Here is a 24410-nt window from a genome sequence, read left to right as displayed (position 1 = left end):
TTTCTTTCAAACTAGATTTCACTATTGTATTATCTGAGTATTAATATTTACAGATTTCAATAATTTCAACTTACCCAAATAATAGCCCAGAACTTACCTAACACTTTCTTTATTATTGGGCCTTTCACTTACTATTATACATAAAGCTAAGATGAATACCTTCATGAATGTGTTTTCACAAATTTTGAAATATGAGTATTTTCTTGCTATTTATTATGAACAGTAGGAGTAATGATTTAAAGCTATTAATAACTGATAACTATTGATTTATATGAGTATTTCCAAATTACTTTCTAATCTGTTATAACAGCCATAAATAAATCTAGTGATTCCCTCATCAGGGAAGGCCATTTCATTTATTTTATTTTCCAATGGAAATGTCTTCAATAATACAAAGTGTGGCTGGTACATGATAAAAATGCATAAATTCTAATAATGTCAAGAACATAACTAAATACCTAGAACTATTATTTTTTAATGCAATTCAAATTTTCTTTATTCTTTTAGAGGCTAGCATCTTGACACAAACAACTTTTTATAATGCTAGTGTTTTAGAGTATAATAATCGAGTGTATATGCATGGTGCTATACTATTAACATTGGAACATATAAGATATACAGCTTCCTTAAATATTTAATAATAAGAATATTTAAACATTAAGTTTTGATATTGGTCACTTATTCTTTTATGCTTTATTCTTTTTGAATAATATCGGTAGAAGGGTGTTTATTATATGTGTAAAATTATTTCCAGGAAACAGGAATCTTGCATTACTTGCCTTTATTTTGTATTTTAATTTTGTGTTTTGTAAGCTATCAGCAGCATTAAGAATCACCAAATATGGGTCCTGAGGATAATTTGTTATGGACAGATGAAAAAATGCAAACATAACTGCTTGAGATATCCAAAGGGACTCATAGTACTAATAGTGTTTTTCTTACCCAGAAAACCTTCTGTGTCAGAAAATGTCATTACAATTAAACAAAGAAATATCATTATCCAAATCATGGGAGCCAATAGTATTGCTACCAGTACAACATACTAATTTAACTATTGGCGTATTGTTTGAATTACTTAGTTTCATTTATTGCTTCTTTCCATGCAACTCTTTTCTAAAAGTGAAGGTGAAGCCAAACTAAATTGGGTTTGTTTGTTTGTTTGGCAGCTGGCTGGTATGGGGATCTGAATCTTTGACCTTGGGGTTACATCACTGTGCTCTAACCATTTGAGCTAACTGGCCAGTCCTAATTTTTAAAACAAGAAACATAAAATATTATAAGCATAAACGGCATAAATCATACTTGATTAAGCAAAATGTGCCCAGAGTTCCTTCTTGGCTACATAAGAGTTTTGTGAATATAAACCAACTTGCCAATATATAATCAAATTGCCAAAGTCAAATAACAGAGATTAGAGTTATGAGGAGGTGCTACTCTCAAGGAGTGAAATATATTATGAAATCATTAATAATACCTCAACTTTGGGGTCATGTTTGACAATGTATTATAACAACTATATATATTGCAAATTTTGCACTTTTATTTCACAATGGACCATACAGGGACTACATTTAAAAATCAGTGAATATTTTCTTGAGGTTAAAATAATTGCTGCATTGAGAAACAGTTATTTCCAAGTTATTTTAATGGCATTAAGATTAGGAATTCTAGACATCTCATTATGAATATTAGTGATTTTTATTTTTCAAGTTCCTAATTTGTGTGAAAGAGTAAGTAAAATTAAATTAAATAGTATATTGTATAGATGATTAAGTATTGTGCAATATTAAGTCATAACATCACAAATGAGTCATTGGCTAGAATATATGATACTATGTGATAGCCTACTATTTGTTAGTTGATGTACAAAAATATGTTATCAAACTAAGCCATGATCTTAAGGTATAACACATTGAAGTGAAATCCTTGAAAGTAGAATTTAAAATGTCAACAAAAATATATTTAATATTAATGAGTCATATTAATTTTAATCAACTTATTCCAACATTTAAACTCTCTCAAGCAGTGAAGTTGTTGATATTTGACAGATAACTTTCAAATGTACTTTCCTACCCATTTTACCCCAAAATTAGTTTTGTTTGTCACTTGGGTCATATTTGTTGTCCAGACATATGGCTTTGATAGTCAGAATCTTGTAGATTCTTGTTGATATAGTATCCCATAATTGTTTTGAACAGGCATTTTCTCAAACCATTAAAAAAATAATAGCCACTGTTGTTTTCTTGTTTTTTTGGAGCAACAGTTCCTACCTTCTAAAAGTACCAGAAGGAAAGCAAATGTCTACTACTGAATTTATATCTACTGAATGTATTGCTACATTCCTTTGCTCTCTTTCTTCCAATCAACTATGTAATTATAATTCCCAATTACCTAGAATTCCACTTACAGATCAGAGCCATTACGAACATATTTAGTATCTGTGATAGCTAGTTCTCTAATCTCTCTCTCTACTTTTTTGCTTTTCTGATTGGCCATTGGATGAATTCTTAAGTGGCAACTTTTCTAAGCAACATTTTCTCATCTCAGAAAAATAATTAGTGTTTTAATTTATTGTTAATCATCCTTATAGATAACAACTAAACAAAACTAAAGGAAAATATGCTTCTCCATACTGAGAACTTTTTTAACTTTAATTTTAACCTAGCAGAAATTACAGAATACCTATGCTTAGACAACTGTTTCAATAACTGATCATTTAATTAGCACTTTCTGAAGCACCAGTAACTATGGAAGCATAACAACAACATTGTATAATACTTGAAATCAACTTGGACTAACTGAATTCCTGACAAACAGAAATAGCGTCAATCGTTATATATATATAAAAGTCCTACATCGTACCCCATCTATGCTTACTCAGTCCCATAGTTACTGGATTTGACCTACTATGGCCCTCCTTACTTTGGTTTAAACGGACTGTTCTGTGCATAGATAGTCAATTAAACAGGACTATATCATTAATTTTTCTTTTAATTTTATTTCAAAAAGATAAGTTCTATTTTTTTTAATAATAATCGACTCCTATATTACTTCATTGTTTGCAATAAGGGACAATATTAGCCTCTAGGGGATGTTTGGAAATATGAGGGATGGGAGGTGGGGTTCGGGGAGGGCATTTTTGTTTATCCATTTATATAGAGGATACTATTGACATTTCATAGGAGGGATCTGGAGTGCTAAATGTTCTGCAATTAATGAGGGAGTTTGGCACACCCAAATCTCTCCTGCCAAAATGCCAATAGTGCCACTGCTGAGAAAGATTTTAGTTTAAGCATTTTTCTTATGTAAACATTCATTTTGTAGCTTTATAATGTTCTAACTTGACTAAAGATGCAACATTAATATACTTTATATTCATATCTATCCAATAGTTATGGCCATCGCAAATATTAGGAGTCACATTTCATATACTCTTTCCTATGCAGATAAGTAGAAATGTTAGACTTCTCTGCATTCAGATTTTCTTTGATCTTAATATTTTTGGCAAGAGAAATTTTGTAATAGTCCATTTCTGTTGTATAACAAAATACTTGGAACTGGGTAATTTAAAAAGAAACAATATTTATTAACTTACAGTTTCAGAAGCTGGGAAGTCCACAGTCCAGGAAACACATCTGGTGAGGTGACTCTACAGCAGTGCAGGGTGTCACATCGCAACAATGGCAGAGCAGAGAGAGAAACTCGTCACTCCCTCTTTTAAAGCCCTTAGATCCATACCCAAGACCATCATCCATTTACTTGAGCATGGTGCTCACAATCTAATCACCTCTTCAAGGCTTCCCCTTCAATTATCATGATAGGATTTCCCACTCGCAACAGGTACAGTGGGGATTAAGCTTCAAGGAGTTTGGGAGGACATTCAATCCACTGCAAATTTTTTCTCAGGGGTAAGGAGAGTTTGTTTGAAATTCTATAGAATTTCCTAATTTTTTCCAGTTTACTTTTCTGGAATGCAAACAATGAGAAAGAAAGTCTGTATGCATGAGAGTAAAAGAAAGATATCCAAATCATTACTTTTAATAGGGTTAGTCAATTCAATAGATAAAATATTTTTCTAATGTGTGGGCTTAAAATAAGCAACCTTGGTTAGAGTGTGGTGCTGATAACGCCAAGGTCCAGGGTTCAAACCCTGTACTGACCAGATGCCAAGAAACATAACAAAAACAACAACAAATATACGGGCCACCACTAGGGAATTTCCACATTTAAACTAAATAAAAGTGTGAAATAACTGCTGAGGGCCACAATAGAAGCCTTGGACAAAAGGAAACACACAGTGTTCTCAGATAATGTCTCAATATCAAGAGAATCGGTTATCCCTACATGTATCTATAAATTTAGCATGATCCCAATTTAAAATATCAGCAGAATATTTTTGTAGCTATGCAAGGTGATTGTAAATATTTCCAAATTTAAAAAACAAAAACAATAGAGAAAAATTTTAAAGCTTGGGTATTAGGGATATATCAATAATTAGAATACTCTAAATATTAAAAGAATTATAATGTCACAATAATACAAATAGTGTAATGCTAGAACATGAATAAACTGCCAAATCAATTGAACGGTATGGAAAGTCCAGAAATAGCTCCAAAATACACACCAAAGTTTGGCTCGCAAAAAAAGTGGCACTTAAAAACAGCAGGACAAAGTAATTTTGATGTGGGATAACTGATTCTCGATTGGATGATTACAAGTTATCTCCTTACTTTAGAACACTGTTACAAAATAAATTATGGATTGTTCAAACATTTCAAACTAAAACATAAATGCACTAATTTAAAAAGCATGGAAAATTGTTTTTTAAAATTATCATGCAATGTGAAGGCCTTTTTAAGCACGTCAAAAAAAAACTCATGAGTTATTAATCTATAAATTCAATTAGATAAATTTCTTTTTGCATTAAAATAAGCATGTAAAAAGACAAATAGCACACACTGGGGGTGGGAAGAGTATATTTCTAACTCAGCTAACAAAGATTAATTTCCACAGAGATTGTCAATATTCATTAAAAATTAAAATGCCTTTGTCACCTTTTGAGCCAATATTTTTATATATAGCAATCTAGCCTCTCAGAAATGCATTGATACAGTAATATTGTTTATAGTTAATGATTGGAAACCACCTAAAATCTCATCAGGAAAGGTCTACTTAATAAGTTACAATAATTGATACAATAGAATCTCCTGCTGCCATCAAGCGAATATCAGCAATGTAGAATCTCTATCTAACCAATATAGAATCATCTCCAGAATAGTCACATCTAAAAATGAGAAAAGTGTTACATGAGAAAAGCAAAGTACCAAAGTGTCTGTACAGTAAGCAACCTTTTGTGGAAAATAATATAATATATGTGATAAATACATATATAGCTCTGTACGTATAGATTACCTCTAGAACAATTCATAAATGATACTTAACATTGGACATTTTTGAGAAGGACATTTGGATAGAAAGACCACAAGGATAAAAAGGAGATTTACTTTTCATTGTGTAAAATTTTTGAAAAATTTGAGTTTTATATCATGTGTCTGTTTTATCTAAAAATAGAATTAATGGTATTATATATATAAAATGTAGTGAAAGAATTAGTAGCCTTCTGTAAGGTGCCTGATATTTCTACTTAAGAAAAACATAATATTTAAATTGCTTTTATTTGAATTATCAAGATAATCAAGATTTTCACTGTCAAATATGAACCTAATTACAGAACTTAAAATTTGTGAACCTCAATTCCAACCATTATTGAAAATACAAATTAAGTGAAGATTAACAATATGATTGTGTGTGTTTTCTCTCACTATTGAGATACATTGGCTAAGAAAATAGCATTAACATATTTCTGTATGTTTTACTGAACATTATATACAATCTTTTAATAACAGAATGAACAAGTGAATTTCCATTGTGGTTCAAATGATTTAGTTTTTAAAAACAATTTAAATTAATGGCCTATTTTGAGAAAGAAGAGTATAGCGACAAAATGAATTATACTAGGAAAGATTTACACTTTCTTGAATATTTTACATTAGAATGACTTCATTAAAAGCAAGATAACTGTGCCATAAAACCAGCTATTCAGTATAAAAGTTAGGACATTCTTCCAAGAAAATTGAAACAAATATGTATAAAACCTAGTAAAAAGTTTTGTTAGATTTTATTTGCTCTATGTTTACACTGTCATGAAATAATACCTAATCTTAAATTGTGAGAGCTAGCTTAGCAATTATACAATTCAAACCTATATAAAATTTATTTTCAATATTGTCAAGTAAAACACCCACAAAGACAATATCACATGAAAGGGTACAGTTATTCCTTTTATTCTGCATTAATTACAACTTGAAGAAATATATACTTTATATTTGTCATATCAGGTTTATTATTAAACCATCAGGCAGTATGAAAAGTAATAGCCTAATATTTAGAAAATCTATATCAGGATTAAAAGGTACCCCTTTGTCACTAGAAAAATATGTTTTAAATAGAAAAACAATAATCCTACTTTGAAAAATTATAAAAGGCAGCCACAGAAATATATTTTGTCACATACAGTAGACATTTAAATAAATATAAAAATAAAATTTTAATGGATTAGAACAGCTTCTACACACTAATGAGGAAACTTTTAAAAAACTTTTTCTCATTAAGAAGTATGTATTTCATTTAGAATATTTCAATGTTAGTCAATCAGTAATTCTGTGAATTATAGTTAAAAGTGATGTCACACTTAAAAAAAATTCTTAGCAACATGAAGATTTAGCACCACCCACTCCCTAAAATTTCTAAGTACAATTACTGTTAATGTTTTAAGTTCACTAAACTTCGTATTTATGTACAAAATGTATAAGTGTCATTTACCATGTACAAAAATTCTCCCCCCCCCAAAAAAAATCCAAACCTACAATCCTCTAAAATTTAGCAATTTGACTCAAAAATTGAGTGGGAGAGGCAAAGAAGTTGATTGAGGGAGTAGGGTTAACAAGGTAGGTGATAAAGTAATATCTTAAGAATCCTTCGGATGAGGGGAGTCAATAAATAAATACAACCTAACCCAGAATATAAATGCTCCTCTATAGGAAATACATCGAAAATAGTTATGTGTTCAGAGTGAAGAGATTATAACTGATTGAACTGAACAAAAATGTTCCACTGAAGAGACACATTTAAAAGGCTGAAAATGGGAAGATTTTAGTCTTCGGCTGATGTAGAAAAAAAGAGGCATTCCAAGTGGAAGGATGAACAATCTTGGTCTTCTTACAGAAATCAAGCATACTTAGCATTGGTTTGCTTCTTCTAGTTGCATATAGCAATTTCATACTTAACCTGTCATGTTATTCAAGAATTTGTAAATACTGTAAAGTTTCTATGGATAATGAAAATGAATGTTTAATAAAATTTAAAGTTTAATAACTATCAAGTCCTGTATTTATAACTCTAATTCTCACTTAACTTAATAACAAATAGCTCAGTATCCAGGCATGAGGGCATTGTATTTTAGTATTTCTATTTGTATTAATATATTAATATATAACTCTAAATTAGAAATTCACCATGGTAACTGATGAATGATTTAACATTGTAATAATCAAAAGCATAAATATATTTGTATAACTAAAGAGCAAATAGAAATTCTAAAATGAATTTAAAAATCTATTGTCCTGCTTTCTACCAAGAGTTTGAAACATTATTTACTGTAAAATATAAAAGAATCACCCCCTGGAATGCATCACCTTTCTTAACTATATAGATCAGAAATTATCTCTCCAGGCCTATATCTTATTAGAACCTCTTTTGAATTCAGATAATTATAATTAGTCAAATGGATAAGCAATGTTCTTTCCATTATTTTCTTACTAAAGATAAGAGTAATCCAGAGAGATTACTTTTGCTTTAGGAAAACAACATTATAATTGGTTTATCATTTACATTAAGATGATCTTCTGAATTTAATCCCCAGTAGCAAAGAATGAATATGTCAATAGCTTACCACATTGCTGAATGATTTAATGGGCTATTAGTCAGGTAAATTTTCCTTTCACAGATGACTATTCAATTCCTCCTTTTTAAAAAATTATAACCCATGTTAACATTATTACTCTTTATCACTGTACTTTCCATGGAATGGAAATTTCTGCTTTTATTACCAGCCAACTTCAAATGTGGCGTGAAAATATCCTGGTATAAGTAATGATAACATAGATGTTCCTCAAAAGTAAAACTCTAAGGAAATTTAAAATAACTTCCCAGAGATGGGTGGAAAGACTGAGGGAGAGAGGAATGAAAAAATAGATTCATAAAACTGAGTTAACAAGAAATTAAAAAGTTAAAATCTACATTACAGTATACATGAGAAAAAAAGGAAAGGAATGAGACATACTGGGAATCTTAACCAATTAAACCATATTAAAACTAAGCAAAATAATATTTCTACTTACATGTGAATTGACATACAGGAAAGGTGTTATTAGCTAAAGAGAAATAAAATGCAGCAGCATTTTGTTAACAGTACAGTAAAATGATAAAATTGTTTTCCATATGATTACATCATGTGTTCACCGGCAAGAAGGAAGGAAGGAAGAATGGGAGGAAGGGGAGAAGGAAGAAATGGAGGCAGGAAAAGGGAGGAGGAAAGGCAGACAAGTAGGCAAACAAGAAGAAAGGAAGGAAAGAAGGGAGAAAAAGAGAAAGTAAGTTTCTAAATAAGACTAAGCAAAACCAAGTATAGTCTGGCACACAGAACCCCAAATTTTATCATTTCTACTTCTATAAATAGGTCATAAACAAACACGACTACAACTTTTTGATTTCCTCTGTAACCCATACCCTACATTATTCAAAGAATGAGCCTACACAGAACACTGGTTTGATCAGAAGATCTGCATTGCTAGATAGCAAAAGCCCATGCATAGCTCTTAGTAATTTGGGGCTTCTTTAGAAAAATCACTGTTTGTATGCAGCACTTGGCCCTACCTTATCTAAACCCCTATCTGATCCCCTGCCAGTATTTCTACATGTCCCAACAGCAGCCTGTCACATAGGCCTAAACAGGTAGAAGAGTTCAGGAAGTGACAGACATGATATGTTGTACAATCTAAGTATCAATTAAAGAACCAAAATTTGGATTAATGAAACTACAACACAGTAGCTGTCATGTACTTTACAGTTAAAAATTCCAATAATACAGTGTGGAAAAGAGTTATTATAGCACATTTTAATTTTTCTTCATGTGTTCTTCATTAGTTCTTCATGTGTGCAGTTTGAATATTTTGGCTGTTTAATATTAAGAATTATTTTTAAGTTTATACAAATTATTTCCTATAGAAACTATGGGAGACTATCATACAATCCGAATCAAATTATTTCTGTATTATATACCTACAAGCTCTTTGTGCTGCATTCCTAATAAATAGTTCATTGCTTGAACTTGTAATAATTAAGGTCACCTTAGAACTCATGTCAAAAACAACAAATTTCTCTAGTTTTTTTAAACTACTGAATAATACAATTTACTTTTGTTTTCCAGAAAGTTAGACTTAACATAAAGTTTCCTATTAAATAAAACAAACATGAACAACATTAAAGCAGGTAGGTCAGAAAGAAGCCATTCAAATTATGTTGACAGCAGCACCACATCTCCTACAGTTGTTTCTGAGTCCTGACTGTGATTAGAGCTGATACCAGTGTCCGAGTCTGTGTCATTTGTATACATGTTAAATACCCTTTGAGCAAAGGGAGGAACTTCACCACTGCTGCTGGGAACCTTGGATTCCTTCCCTCTGCTTTCTTGTAGCTGGCATCCATCTTTGTTGCTAATGTAAAGGGAATTAAACTCCTTGGCCAGCAATTCATATTCTTCTGCTTTCATCTGAAGCAATGAGTCACTGTATTTAATCTCTTTCTGGATGCCACTCAAGTGAGAGTGGATTTTCAAACCAGCTTTCATGCTTTTCTCCAAATCACACTTAACACTTTCTAAATTAGAGCTTTCCAGTTCATTTGCAGCTGCCCCCTTTGTATCTTCATTTATTTCAGTGCTAACACTTCTTACCTCTTTTTCTATTTCAGCAGAGAGCTTATCAATGAGCATCCTGTAATATTTTAGTTGTTCTTCCAGTTGTACAATTCCATCATTTTCACTCAGTTCCTCCAGAATCTGGTTTTCCTCATACGGCAAGTCTAGCTTTTGCTCAGCCTCACTGAAACTGGGCATTAAATATGCATTCTGAACATAATTTTCTCCGTCGTTTTCTACCCGATCAAGGTGGAACTTAGCTTCACACTTTTCAATTTCCAGATCCAGCTCTTTCATTCTCTTGACCTGCTGATGAATAGTATGGTCCTGGGAAATGATCAGATGGACTAATGTCTCCATATTATCTCGATCATGGGAAACCGAGTCCTCCTTAATTTTAGCCAGTTTCCGGAAAGTTTTTCTGACTATTCTTTTTTGTTTATCTGGTGGTAATGTCTTCATGTAATTTGCTGGGCTGAGCTCCCACAGTTTTTCTGTGTTTTGCACTGATTTGGCTTCAGCTGTCCGCCACAAGGGAATCGGAAGGAAAGCATCTGCTTTAACCAAAACAAATTGCATATTGGGCTGCTCATCCCCCCAAGCTTTCCAAAGCTTCAGGATTCGCGTTAATGGAGGAAGAACTCGTTCTGAGCCTCTCCACTTCTCAATGATGCAGTAATCATTGGGCTTCCCCAGCAGAAATCTTTTCTCTCCAAATGTAGTCTCGTGTTCCTCAAGCAAAGCCTGGATGACATCAGCAGAGGTGGTGCGTTTAGTTAACCCACAGACAATCTTCTCTTCTTGGCAGACCCAAACTACAATTTCCTTCTCTTCTGAATCCATGTCTTTAGTTGGAGATCTAAAAGAATAACAAAGCACATTATATTTCTGTCATCACCTGTGTAAACTCAGAAAGAAGGTTTAACATTAATACCCTTTCTAGATTTTACTTTAATGAGAGATCCATGTTGAGGTTGATACTACTTAAGAATCAGAAGACTTAATGCAAGGGGGAAAAAAAAAAAAAAAACTATGGAAAGTATTTTTATTTTTATTTTTTAATTTCTAGTGTGCTCAGGAAAGAGCTAGTTATCATCAAAGACAACTGAGGCAATTTTAATTTACCTTTAGAAGTTAGCCACAATATAATCACAGAATTGCTGGAGTTAAGACAATAATCAAAGAGGAGATGAATAAGAGGAGGTAGAATAAAACTATTTTTGCTGGAGACTTAAGACTAGAGAATGACCATGGAGTCACAGGTAGAAATGTTAGGATGGTATTAAAGTCACAGAGTTAAAATAGCTCAATATTGAAAATAGCCATTCTTTCATTCCACAAGGATTTACTATATGCCAACTATGTGTCAGCCATGTCTGAAGATAATAATAGTACAGTAATAACCAAAGGAGACAAGAACACAGGCATGGATATGTAACTAATAGAATAAGATGATAAAAAATGCTATGGGGAAAATTAAACTGGGTGAAGAGATAAAAAGCGACTTAGGCGAAGGTGGGTCTACTTTATTTATAGCGGTTAGGAGAAGCTTCTCTAAGAAGGTGACATGTGAATAGGGACATAAATTATCAGAAAAAGGTAACCAGAGACCTAAGGGAAGAATTCTAGGAAGAGCGAACAGAGGTGCAAGGGTCATGAAGTACGAGGGTACTTTGAGAAGTTCGTGGGAAGATTTGTGTCATCTTCTAATTCTATTTTTCCATGAACTTTTTGAAACACCCTTGTATGTTCAAGAAACAGAAAGAATGTGGATGTAATTGAAGACTGTGGAGAGCGGAGTTGGGGTTGCTCTGGGTGGGAGGGAGAGGTCAAATAATAGGTAAGGGGGGTGGAAGAGAAAGGCAAAACTTTGCAGGCCATGATAAGGTGTTTGAATTGTTTTCCAATTTTAATGGATAGCCATGTGAAAGTTTTAAGCAGGGAAGAATATGATCCAACTCATGCTTATACATAATTGGCTTCTGTTTGTGGAATGGACTATGAAAAAAGGAAAAAGTAGAAGCTGGAATTCTGAGTTAGAAGACTATTAGTAGCAGTAGTCTAGGAGAGAGATGATGATTTCCTGGAAACATGCTACAGAGGAAAGTATTATCAAACATATGTATGCATATAGAAAGACAGGGTGGGAAACACTTTTCTGGGGGAAAAAAGAAACACATAGCAAAAATAGTAAGGAACTTCCATGATTTCTAGTCCATACTTATTGGAGAATGTTTAAGATTGTATTTTCCATAATAACTGTAAATCAAATTGACTGTGTCTTTCATGATACCTCTTTAACAGAAATGCTAAGAAACAAATGATATGAAATGAATTACATACTATAATGATTTATGGTGACATAAGATTTTTGAGCAGTAATTGGCTCGTTATGAAAGTTCAGTCATAGTAATTCATCACTTTATTTATGTAATACCCTCAAAGATTACATACCCTCAAAGAATATGGCTCCATGAAGCACAAACCAGAGAAAGTTTCCCTGACTTCTAGATTCTTTTACCACTTAGAATTTATAGTGTTTATGTTTTAGTAGCAATAGTGACTAATCCTATGTTATTTTCTTTATTTTAAATAAAATAATTATTATACTTTGGTTATTGACTCACCTGAGGTTAAAAAAAGTGATTAGTGATTACTAAAGGTGAAAGAATAAGGAAATGATGCCAAGTAACATAAAAGATTAGGTACAGATCCAAACAAAGAGTACCCAGTAAAATTTTAGTATTCAGCTTTAGCAAGTAGAATTTTATAAGGGGTTACTCAAAAAGCCACACTAAGTTGTGAGAGTTCTTATGAACTATTTTGCATTTAATGATTCAGTACAGAATAATATGATATTTAGAAGTACATGTCATATTTTGGTAATCTTTATAATTCATTTAATAACTCTAAGCGGCCAATAAGTAGCTAGAATTTAGGATAATAAAATTACTTTCATCTTCTGATTAGTAGAAAAATAACATACAAAGTACATTATAGACAAAAATCAGTAAGTTATCAAAGTAACTAATACTAACTACCGTCTGTGATATGGCTATACAGCATTAAAAACTCTAACTCCTTACCTTGATATGTTTGAATCTTGTAATACTATACTGAAAATTAATGTAATTTTTTTATGCCATGTAGTTAGTTAGGAGTTTACTTAACTTAACTTGGATTATTTGAAAAGCAGTCAACCAAATTCTATGAACATACTGCATGTTAAATTGCAATTAATTTCAAAACGAACTTTTTATAAATAATGGTAAAAATAAAATGAAAGTTATAATCATCATCCTTATAAGATAATTCTATAGCTATTATATTAAAACTAAGCATATCTTTATTTTATGTTATTTTTTAGTGCTTAGGGTAAAATTCTAAAGTAAAATCCCATTAAAAACAAACAGCATTAAAGATAGCAACTACCAATCATAAGATATTTAAAATGTTCCAGGCACTGTTCAAAGCTCTTGCATGTATTAAGTCATTTATTTGTCACAACTCCTTAAGGTAGGTAATAGTAAAAATCCTTTTACAAATAAAGAAACTGAGGGACAGGGTGTGTTAATAAGTTGACTAAGATCACACAGTTAGTGATACCATGAGGATTCAAGTTTAAGCAAGAAAGCTGGCTTTAGAGTTTGCAGTTCTAACTACTACACTATAAAAACAAGTTTATAAGTTCAATGATTTAGACACATGGATTAAATTAGAAACAAACAAAATAAACTACTTATTAAAGAAGAAGTTTATCACATAAACCAGTGTTTGATAGCAGTGGAACTACAGAGCCCCATTAGAGCACTCAACTAGTCATCAAAAGACTCTTCCCAATGGCCAGCCATGGAGAAATGTGTGTGAGAACGGGCTACCTTCTGTGACTTTAAAATTAAAAAAAAAAAAATTAATCTTGTTCCTGAGCCAATACACTAATAGAAGGTTTCTGGCTGGCCTGAGTATCTCCCTTAGCTGACAAAACTCTCATATACTCAAAAGCCTCTATTGTTGTCTCCTTAGAGTAGTCCTTATGTCTTGTTCTCTTTTCTGGTTGGGAACCTTTAGTGGGAACCATCAGTTTTGGTTCTGTAGCCAAGGATGACACATAACCTATAAATTCTTTAGCTCTACACTAGAGCTGTGAAGAAAACTGGGAAGAAGGGAGCAGAGAATCCTTTTAAATAGTAGGATAATAATAATAATGTACATGACAATTTCCAAATGCTTCCATGTTATCTGCTCAGATTGGGATCCTTCTTGCTTTGGAAACATCAAGTTCTTTAATACTGTGACCTCCCTTAGAAATCTGCTAGTTTTTGACTCATGTGCACAATGAAGAACTAATAGTCATTACGCACAATCAAGAAAGATATTATTAATTCCATGTTACAAGTGAGAAAATAAGTGCCTTTATTGATAACCTTACAGTCCGATTAAATCCATTTTTTTTAAAGTCTTTTTTAATGTCCTTGTATTTTCTCGGGTCAACTATTTCTAAATATTTTGGAAAACATTTACAACCACTATTCAAACCAAATCATTCTCAAAACTTTTGTCACTTGACTGAACACATTTAAAAGTAATAACCATTCATTACTGAATTTAGGCAATAAATCTCCCACAACTAGTATATGCTTCATCATGTCTAACATCTACTTTATAGCAGGCTTAAGATTTTGAAAACTGTATTTATTTTATAATATGGCTCTGACTGAGTTTCTATTCATTCATTCGACAAATATTTGCTGAGCACCTCTGTGGCTGGCACTGTCATGGGAAATGTGTATGAGACAAAGACATGAATGATTTATAAGAGAGTTGTCTTTGGCTTATTGTGGGAAGCAGCGCAAAAGTAGGAAAGGGAACACTTTTTTTAGTGTCAGTTCTAATACTAAATTCCTTATCACCTTAATGGCACCCAAATGCTAAACTGATACAAACTAATGAATCTCAGCATCAGTTTATAAAGCAAAACACCCAAAACATTCAAATCAAAAATATAGAAAGAATGCAAAATAAACATTCATTAAAATTAAACCAATTTAGAAATTGTTAATAATCATTATTTTACAGAAATAATTGTTGTTATTTGGTCACAGCCCCATGCAAATCTAGTCATCTGATATAAAGATTTTGACTCTAAAATTGGAACTCAATAAAATTTTTCCTTCCCAACCTTTGGAAATTTACTGTCTACTAGAAGTAATGATATCTACAAACACATATGCAGCCAAAGGTTAAAAATACAAACTTAGACTAAATAACTTGGTTTGTTATATAACATAATATAACAAAGGGTTTTTACTTAATGAATTCAAACCTAGTAATTGGGACACATAACCTCTAATTCTAGTGCAACAGGGGACTGCCATTTCAAAATAAAAATATATACATACACAACAAGCTGAAAAGTGTTTCGTTTTGCTTTGCTTTGTTTTTGTGTATGTCTGGGGTGAGCAGATAAACATTTTACTTGGTCTTAAACTGCCCAGATAACATGCTGTAGCTACATAAAAACTGAATACTCACATAGCTTTATTCTGTTTTTAATTTGCAAGATCTCATAGCCCAATAATTCACTTCTACTTTCTGTTCTTATCCCAGTGTTTTAGTTCCATTTATAAAAAAATCTCACTGTCAACCTGATTAAGGTTATTATTTTACTTTTTCTTTTCAGCTCACCGTATTCTCTTGCTCACTTAATGTTATTTAATGTCAAATTAATTTTTTTTCTTTATATTGGAAATATGTTTGTTGACATTTACTATTTTCAGTCCAATGAAGTTACCTCTATTTTAGACATTTCTTGGCTTGCAACATCCCTCAAGTTAAGTAAGTTAACTCACATATGCTGTTGTTACTAACATTATTCCCATTTTGCAGATGAGGGAACTGAGACAAGGAGATGGTAAGGAACTTGCCTAAAGTCACAAAGCTAGGAAGTAGGAGTCTTCCCTTCAACTTTGACTTTAGATGTTAACCTACAACTAATCCCTAAAAAAATAAAAAAATAAAAAATAAAAATAAATAAATAAAATAAAATTACAATAACTGTTACAGCTACCCACTTACAAATATTTCCCAATTTATGAATTGATTACATTTCAATGGTTATTTTTATTTTTAAGTTAACTACTTGGAACTTAATAGATTCTCCCAATAAGATTAATGTTTCACTTGCCGTAATCAATCAAACTCCTAGTTTGAATGCTTTTAGGTAAAAGACAAGTTTACCTTCCTTCGACTCTATTGTTCTGTTTGAACATCTGGTATAAAGGAAAGTATCTAGAGAGTCCCATGTATCTGAGTCTGTAAAATTAAGTGAGGAGAGACAAAGAGATTGAAGGCAGATGGTAAGGTTTATATAAATGGGGTTCTAGGATTGGTACTGCTTAGATACTCTGGGAGGGAACAACCAACAGGTGGACGTCCTGATGGGGGACTATATAAGAATAGTATAGGTGTTTGCAGTATAGGTTAGCTATAAATTAATTACTGGTTATAAAATGGGATTACCTGGATTACATAATTCAAAACATATTACTTCTGTGTTACATTATGGAGTAAAAGCATTTACTCAAAACCTGTATTTATAAGAACAAAGTAGCTACCACACTCACATTTAGTTTGCACTAGTTTAAATTTGAAATTTAAGGTTAATTCAATAACTGTTCATTCCTCCAATTTGCAAGTAGATATGAAATTTCATAAGCCAGAATCTAGTCAGGGCATAGCTTCAAAATACAATACTTAGCATTCCTAATATCTTATTATACATGAGGTTTCTTGAATAAACTATGTGACCAGAAAGATTTGAATCAGTTACCTGTATCATCACATATAATAAGATAATTTATGAGGTGTCCACTTTCAGCAGGCAAAAAGAATGAATAAATAAAAATTTAAAATACTGTCTTACATAATGTTAAGTAGGGTATCTCAGGTTTTGTTTCTAATTATTACCTATCACATCAATAATACTTTAAACATTTTACAATGAAATATATGTTGAAAAATTGAATAAGATCATAGTTGTGTTTTGACTTCATGTGGACCACTTTGTCTGTTTCAAGTATGGTCCATAAAATAAGAGAAAATGATTTAGTTACATCTAAAGTATGACTCTCACCAACACATAACTGTTTTACACAATTAATCTTTTCCTATGTTTTAGTAATTGGAAATTGGATTAAAAGTAATTTGAAACATTATTCAACAGATTTTATTACACATACTAAAACAGTATACTACAGCTATAATTATGTAGTATATGTTTATAATATTTCTCATGCATATACTATTCTTAGTTATATATGTGTTTTTACTACTTTGTTAAATTTGATAACTTTATATAGTTAGGTTCTCACAGAAATATTGTTTTGTTTTTCAGCACACTTTTGTTTATTTTAAAACAATTTATAATTACAAAATATGTTTGAAATGTATTAATATATATAAACAATGCTATATATACACTCTAATTTCTAAATTATTTTTTTCCTTTTGAAACATTAATGAGATTCATTTATAAATATCTGCAAAAAATATAGTGGAACAATTGGACTTTGAATTTAAAATTTATGATTTCATCTTAACTATCACTAAAAGCTATTTGAATTTATATAAATAAATTTTAATATATATTTTAGATCATATATTTTTTAATCCTCTGTGTCCTTCACTTCAGTTTACATATCTGACTCATACTTCTCACAAATTTAGTGCAAATATCAAATAAGAGAAAAAATAAAAGAGCTTTGGAGATTGTAAAAAAAAATGTACTGTGTAAATATAGTTATAAACAACAATAATAAAATTACTGTTATTATTTAACACAGAGAAAAGTGCAGTGTCTTTGGTATTCTTATTCAGTAACCTTACTGAACTTAGTACAGTAGTCAACAATATGATTTTGTAAATATTTTCTAACCTATCTCTACCAATTTGGTTTTCTTTGCATATATACTACCAATATAAAATAATTCTTTACCAAATAAGAGATGCTTTAAAAATCATTACTATATTCTTTGGATCACAGATGAGCCAATGATGCTTTTAATCTTCCCCAATTTTAACTGTCTGATTTTGATTAAGTTTGTGGCAATAAGGTGCATTTTACTGAAAAGATATATATAAACCTGATTATTCTTCTACAACTATTTCATTATTCAGGTTTTGCCCTTTTAGAATATCCTAGTCATAACATTAAGACTTATATGCTAAATGAAACTCAACAATATGTGTTAGCCTCACTTTTCCATATGCACTCTGAAATAATAGTGAAAAAACTTAAACATGGAACTTTTTACATTGACTCTACTGTCAATCAGGAACTTAAAAATATTTTTCCATTAGTAATCAATTTTAATACCACAAAAACAATTACACAGAACTAAAATGAGTTGGCTTGTAATTAAAACTGTAACATTTATGCAATCAAGAATTCCTTCAACATTAACTATGCACAAAGTATCAGAGAATAAATAAGCAACTTAAATCTTGAAATTTTAAGGTAAAGTATCAACTATGATATTGTAATGTCAAATAGAAGATCCAACCAAATACATATTTACAGAGAAGGTGGAAGAGAAAAATGTGTAAACTTTGGTTATCTTTATTCAGTTCTCAAAGGAAAAAGGCATTGATGCAGGGTTGCAGGAGAATCAAAGAGCAACATTTCTTGCTAATAGATAGCAGACACTAAACATTTCCTGAAATTTGATATATAAAAACTTAGCAGGCCAAATATTTCATGTTAAGTCTATTTTCAAAACAGTAAGAATCATTAAAATGTTAAATTATTAAGAATAATTACATTATAAGATATGCTTCTAAACCCAGTATGTAAACACTAGGATGCAATATACAGATATTTAAGGAAAATAGTGGGACTTCTGAATGTATTTTTTCATAGAACCTATGCAACAATTCTTCATTTCATAGGCCAGTCTGGAAAGTATGATAGCAACACAATCTAGCTACTATGTATAGGAATGATTCTAAGTATACTACTTTTTATTTTTTTAATTGATTTTCTAAATGTACTTATTATTTTATTTTTTATTGGAATATAGTTGATTGTACATATCTGTGGGATAAAGCATTGAATATTAATACCTGCGTGCAATATGTGATTTTCAAATCAGGATAATTAGTATAATCTACATTATAATCTACATCGTGGCCCTTTACCAATTCCATCCTTTCCCCTCCCACCCCTTTTTCCTGACCTCCAGTAACCTCAGTACTATTTTCTTCTGGAATACTACTGTGTCATAAAAAAGAATGAAATTCTGCCATTCACAGCAACATGGATGTATTTGAGAAAATTATGTTAAGTGAAATAAGCCAGGCACAGAAAGAGAAGTACCACAAGTACTCACTTATATGCGGGACCTAATATAAATAAATAAACAAACAAACAAACAAACAAATAAATAAATAAAAGATACAACAATCACAATAATACCTTGAACTTTTAAGTGAAATGCTTTTATTGCTTCAGTCTCTGAAAAACAAGATTTTATTGTTGGAGATCAGAGTTAGAACTTTTTCAGTTCCAACCTATTGATGGCACTGTACCAGGAGATTGTGACGGATGGCTCCATCAGATTAGAGAATAAAGAACTGTAAAGTTTGGGGGCATATCTGAGTCCTGGCCTACTGCCCAAAGACATCCCTGTTTCCTTTTCTTTAGAATGAATATTCTCTTAGTGGTTCTCTACCGGGATGATTTTGTCCCCCAGGAGACATTTGGCAGTGTGTAGAGACATTTTTGGTTTTTGTATCAGATCCGGAGGTGCGACTGACATTTACAGTAGAGGCCAGGGACATAAATATCCTATAATGTACAAGACAGCCGCTCATAGCAAAGAATTATCTGACCTAAAATGTCAATAGTGATGCTGTTGAAGAACCATGTTCCAGATTTAAAATAAAATATATTTTCATCACAGCTCCATCTTTACCCATTTTTCTTACATATTCTGAGGAATCTAATAGTAAAATGAAATCAAAATATAGTAAATTTACTATGAATAGTAAAACAAAAGCAAAAATAACGAACGAGAGACATTACAAATCTCAAGAAGTCTAAAAATAAATGATGAAATTTGACCTTCCATTTAATAAAATATAAATAAATCTTGTTTTTCTTGCTTTTTTTTCACTTGACAGTCAATCTTTATCCTTGTTATTATTAAACCCTGCTCAACTGAACTTCCCTGTTATTCCCAGAGCTGGTTCTAAGGAATACTATTATTTACATTTAGATTTTATAGAAACACCAACATCCGGAATAAGGTTAATTTTACTTCAGGGAAAAGCTTGCATTCATAGCCTAGTAAATCTGACATCTTCAAGAAACAGTATTTGAACATCTAGTCACTAAATATGGGGAGTGGGCTGTCAGACAAAAAGATGTGTGGATGATATGACATGCTGGGAATGGCCAAGGACACCAGTGCAATGCCAGGGTTGTGGTGGGGTTGTCAGCACAATGGGTCATCATTGCACTTCTCTCCTACTCCTTCCTTGCCCTAGACAGAAGGGACAAACAAAAATCGGAAATAAGAAGGAATGTATCTAGGCACCCAGAGTTTAGGAAAAGAAGAGGCAAAGACAGTATCTGCAGTCTTTGCAGGATGAAAGAAAAATCCCCAGGGACAACTGTGGGAAATGAAAAAGAAAAAAATCTCTGCTGTCAGTTAGGGCTGGGGAGTTGTTGGCAGGGAAGATAGGCCTAGATAAGTCAGAGACAGCCTTTAAAAACAGCTTAGCCATAACACTATACTGAATATAACATTATCTTGCGTTTGTTGTTCAGAAGACACTCTGGAGTCTAATATAGCCCTAAAGTCACCATTTTTCACTTGAATTGGCAACATAACACTATATCAAAAGAAACCTGATTATTTATGCTTTCTGAATGCTCAATATAAAGCAAGGGTTACTAATATTCTGCATTTTATCAGCCTTTTGGATAAGCTAAATCAGGGTCAGAGCATGGCTTTTTCCATGCTGTAGAAAGCAAATAAATGTTTTTCACTCAAATTTCTTATTTCATGGGGAAATGGGAATTGTCTTCCTAATAGTTTCTTAATACATAATACAATTAATTCCCTGAAACGTTTGATTAAATCTCAGTGCATCTATGCACTTCTCAGTAGATAGAAGCTTATTACGTGCTAATAGCACTACGCAATTTAATGTCATAGCAAGGACCAAAACCAAAATTAGTACAACACACATTATTCACCTATATGTGTCCAGTAGTTTAATAAATGCAATACAAAATAATACAGAGAAAAATATTTAATTCCTGCTCTGAGAATCTGATGCAGCAGGAAACACAGATTTTAATTAATGACTCATAAGAGTAAGACTTTTTTCATGGTAAAGATAGATGACTGTGACAGTTATAAAATCCCATTTTAGACCATGCTTTCTCAGAACATCTTACCCAAAGCAGTTATTAAGTCTCATGAGGAATGAGATCTAGCCTCACTGAACACTTCAACAGCTCACTGTACGAGGCATTCATACTAAAACATGTCAGCAAATAACATTTGGAGATTGAATGACTCAAAAACGCAGGGTTCAGAAGTGATAATTAGGAATGGGAGCTATAAAACAACAATAAGATAAGAGATCTGATTTCAGTATATTTATCTCAGGCTCAAAATATGGAAAAAAATTTGTAAAAATTTACATCGTTAAGAATAAAAGCATGTGATTCATTAAATAATAAAAATGAATGGGATAAGGAGGAAGTTTACAAAATTTAGCCCTATACCAGAGGTTGAAAACTGGTAGTTAAGTTTGCAAACCCAGCTCTATACCAATTATGAAGTTCAAAATATTAGGGATGCCATAAATAACCAGTTTGGATGCTGAAATTTTAAATGGAATGTCACAGCTATTTTCAGACTAAAAGATCATACTTTCAAATTTAATAGTACCTTTTCCCAAAAGTCAAAATTGTCAGAGTGCAACTATAATTAGTTTAGGTAGTAAATTACTTTAGCTTCATCATTATTATGTAAGAGAAAAATATATATTTTGTAAATATAATTGGGTGGCTTTGTAATTAGAGAAAAGGAAAGATCCAAATACCGACAAAAATTTAGAGACAAAATTGGGAAAGGATAAAAGCTTAAAAGTATGCTTAAAATGAAAGTTCTATGAAAATCAATTGAATCTGTTCTGTTACCTCCAAATAAATTGTATATTTTAAATTTATGATATATAAATTACTACAATTTGTTTCAACATTCATTTGTTAGTGGAATTTTAGTTTTAACAAATATAATTAAATGCTAAGGGTATTTTAAAAAATGGAAGACAAGATGATATTTATGTTCAGAAAATTGTCAGATAGCTGGGAAGGAAAAGAAGATATGCTCAGAGAAAGAGATTTTAAAATTCAAGACCATACAAAACATTATTAGAAATCAGGAGATACATTCAATACAAACATGTTATAAAATTTCAGAGAAGGAAAACAGCAATAATCAAAGTTAAGTAGTATTTAATAAACAAGAAAAGGACACAGAAGTTGGCCTCAATGCCTTCAATTCATTTTCAATTTCCATAACCCTTTGTAGAAAGTCAGATTGAGTAAGAGTCTCCAGAGATTTAATTTGAGATAAGGATGCTGATTTGGATCTGTAAGGAAGACCCATTCAGATTGTGGTTTAACATCATTATTGTGGGCCTCATAGTTGAGGAATAGGTACTTAAAAAATAATAAGGTAATTGTAGAAAAGAACAGTGGAGGATGTGTGAAAGGATACACTCGCTGGATAATAATAGCTCACAGTTATTGCATGCTTAGTATGTGCCAGCCATTATTCTACGTGCTTTATACATATAAATTCATTTGATTTTCACCATAACCCTATCAAATAGGTTCTATTGTCAAACCCATTTTACAGATTAGAAAACCAAGGTTCAAGAGATAAGTACTTGTTTAATACTATCCTCAACTAATAATTGGGGAAAAATAAGTTTGGGTAAATGAATTAGAATCCAATGAGACTACTGATAAACTATTAAGTCTAATATAGAAATCAATATGTTTTGATAAGTTTTCTCTCTGAAAACAAAACAGTAAATCACAGTCATACATGAATATATTGAGAAAAATGATTTTTGAGAAATCATAAGAAAAATATGACAACAAATATGTATGAGTATTAATCACCTACTTTGATGTATTATCAATACATTGTCTATCAATGCAATATTCAATAATTGACTTACTTGGCAATCAGGAGGCTTGTCATACTCAAATTTATAATTTTTTTCCTGTTTAATAATCAATTATAAAATTATTTTGCAGTTTTTCTGGTGGATAAATATTGAATTGTGTATTTAATTTGGACTGTTTAAAAGGTTTTAAAAATTGTGTTAAACAGAAGGTAAAGTTTTCTCATTTTCACAGTATTGTGAAACGCCCCAAAATATTATGTAGTAAAATTGAAGGGATCAGATGAACTAATGTTTGATTACTTCCTTTTTCATATACTAAGCATTTTTTTTTACTATTTTAATCATTCTAATTATACTATAATGTTAATCATAAAATAAGCAAAATATGGATTTAAAATAATGCAATTAAAAATGATCTATTCATCCCAGCCCCTAAAGATAATTAAAATTTAATCATTTCCTTGTAGTCTTTTTTCTATACATTGTTTTTTGAAATAATACTATTTATAATAAAACCAACATTTAATGAATGCTTACTATGTGCTATGCCCTTTTAGAAGTGTTTTATATGTTCTAATTCATTTCATGCTCATCCCAAATCAATGAGGGGTGTACTACAATTACGCCCATTTTATGGATGGATGGATGGATGAATGAATAAATACAGATCATTACACAATACTGAATTTGATTTAAAATTAAATTATTAGCCTTTTCTGTATGATAGTAACTATTCTTTACAGCATCATATTCTGTTGTTTGACTTAATGTCATTTGTTTAAAAATTCCTTGAGGAAATTATTTAATATATCTAGACTTCAATTTTCTCATCTAAATAACATGCAACTCACAGGATTGTCATAAATATTCAATGAGACAATATAAGTGAAGTTCCTAGGCTGGTGACTGATAAAGATAGTTAGCATTAGGTAATTGCTAGTTCCCTTTCCGCTTTACAAAGAGCAAAAGAAGGAAGACAACAAGAATGTGGTTATATGAAGACCATTACAACACCGAGCTCATATTTGTAAATATCAGTACACTGTCTGTCTAGATATTTAAATATACAAAGCTAAATGTCTCTGCTAGTCTTGGAAACTAAAAATTGAAAGAGATAACTGCTTCAGTTAATTTTCTAGTTTTATTTAGACTTGTCAAT

General features: G+C 31.3%; 1 protein-coding gene across 1 annotated transcript in view; it reads right to left on the bottom strand.

Moving 5' to 3' along the window:
• Positions 1–9634: 9634 nt before the first annotated feature.
• The window catches only part of RASSF9 (Ras association domain family member 9), a 33965-nt gene continuing 19189 nt past the window's right edge, over positions 9635–24410 (bottom strand). Inside the window, exon 2 of the mRNA XM_063115647.1 lies at positions 9635–10895. Within this exon, the coding sequence (XP_062971717.1) occupies positions 9635–10895 (1261 nt within the window). The remainder of the gene's footprint in view (positions 10896–24410) is intronic.

The sequence above is a fragment of the Cynocephalus volans genome, chromosome 12, assembly GCF_027409185.1.
Source record: "Cynocephalus volans isolate mCynVol1 chromosome 12, mCynVol1.pri, whole genome shotgun sequence".
In the NCBI taxonomy this organism is placed as follows: Eukaryota; Metazoa; Chordata; class Mammalia; order Dermoptera; family Cynocephalidae; genus Cynocephalus; species Cynocephalus volans.
This window is presented reverse-complemented; position numbering and strand designations above follow the sequence as displayed.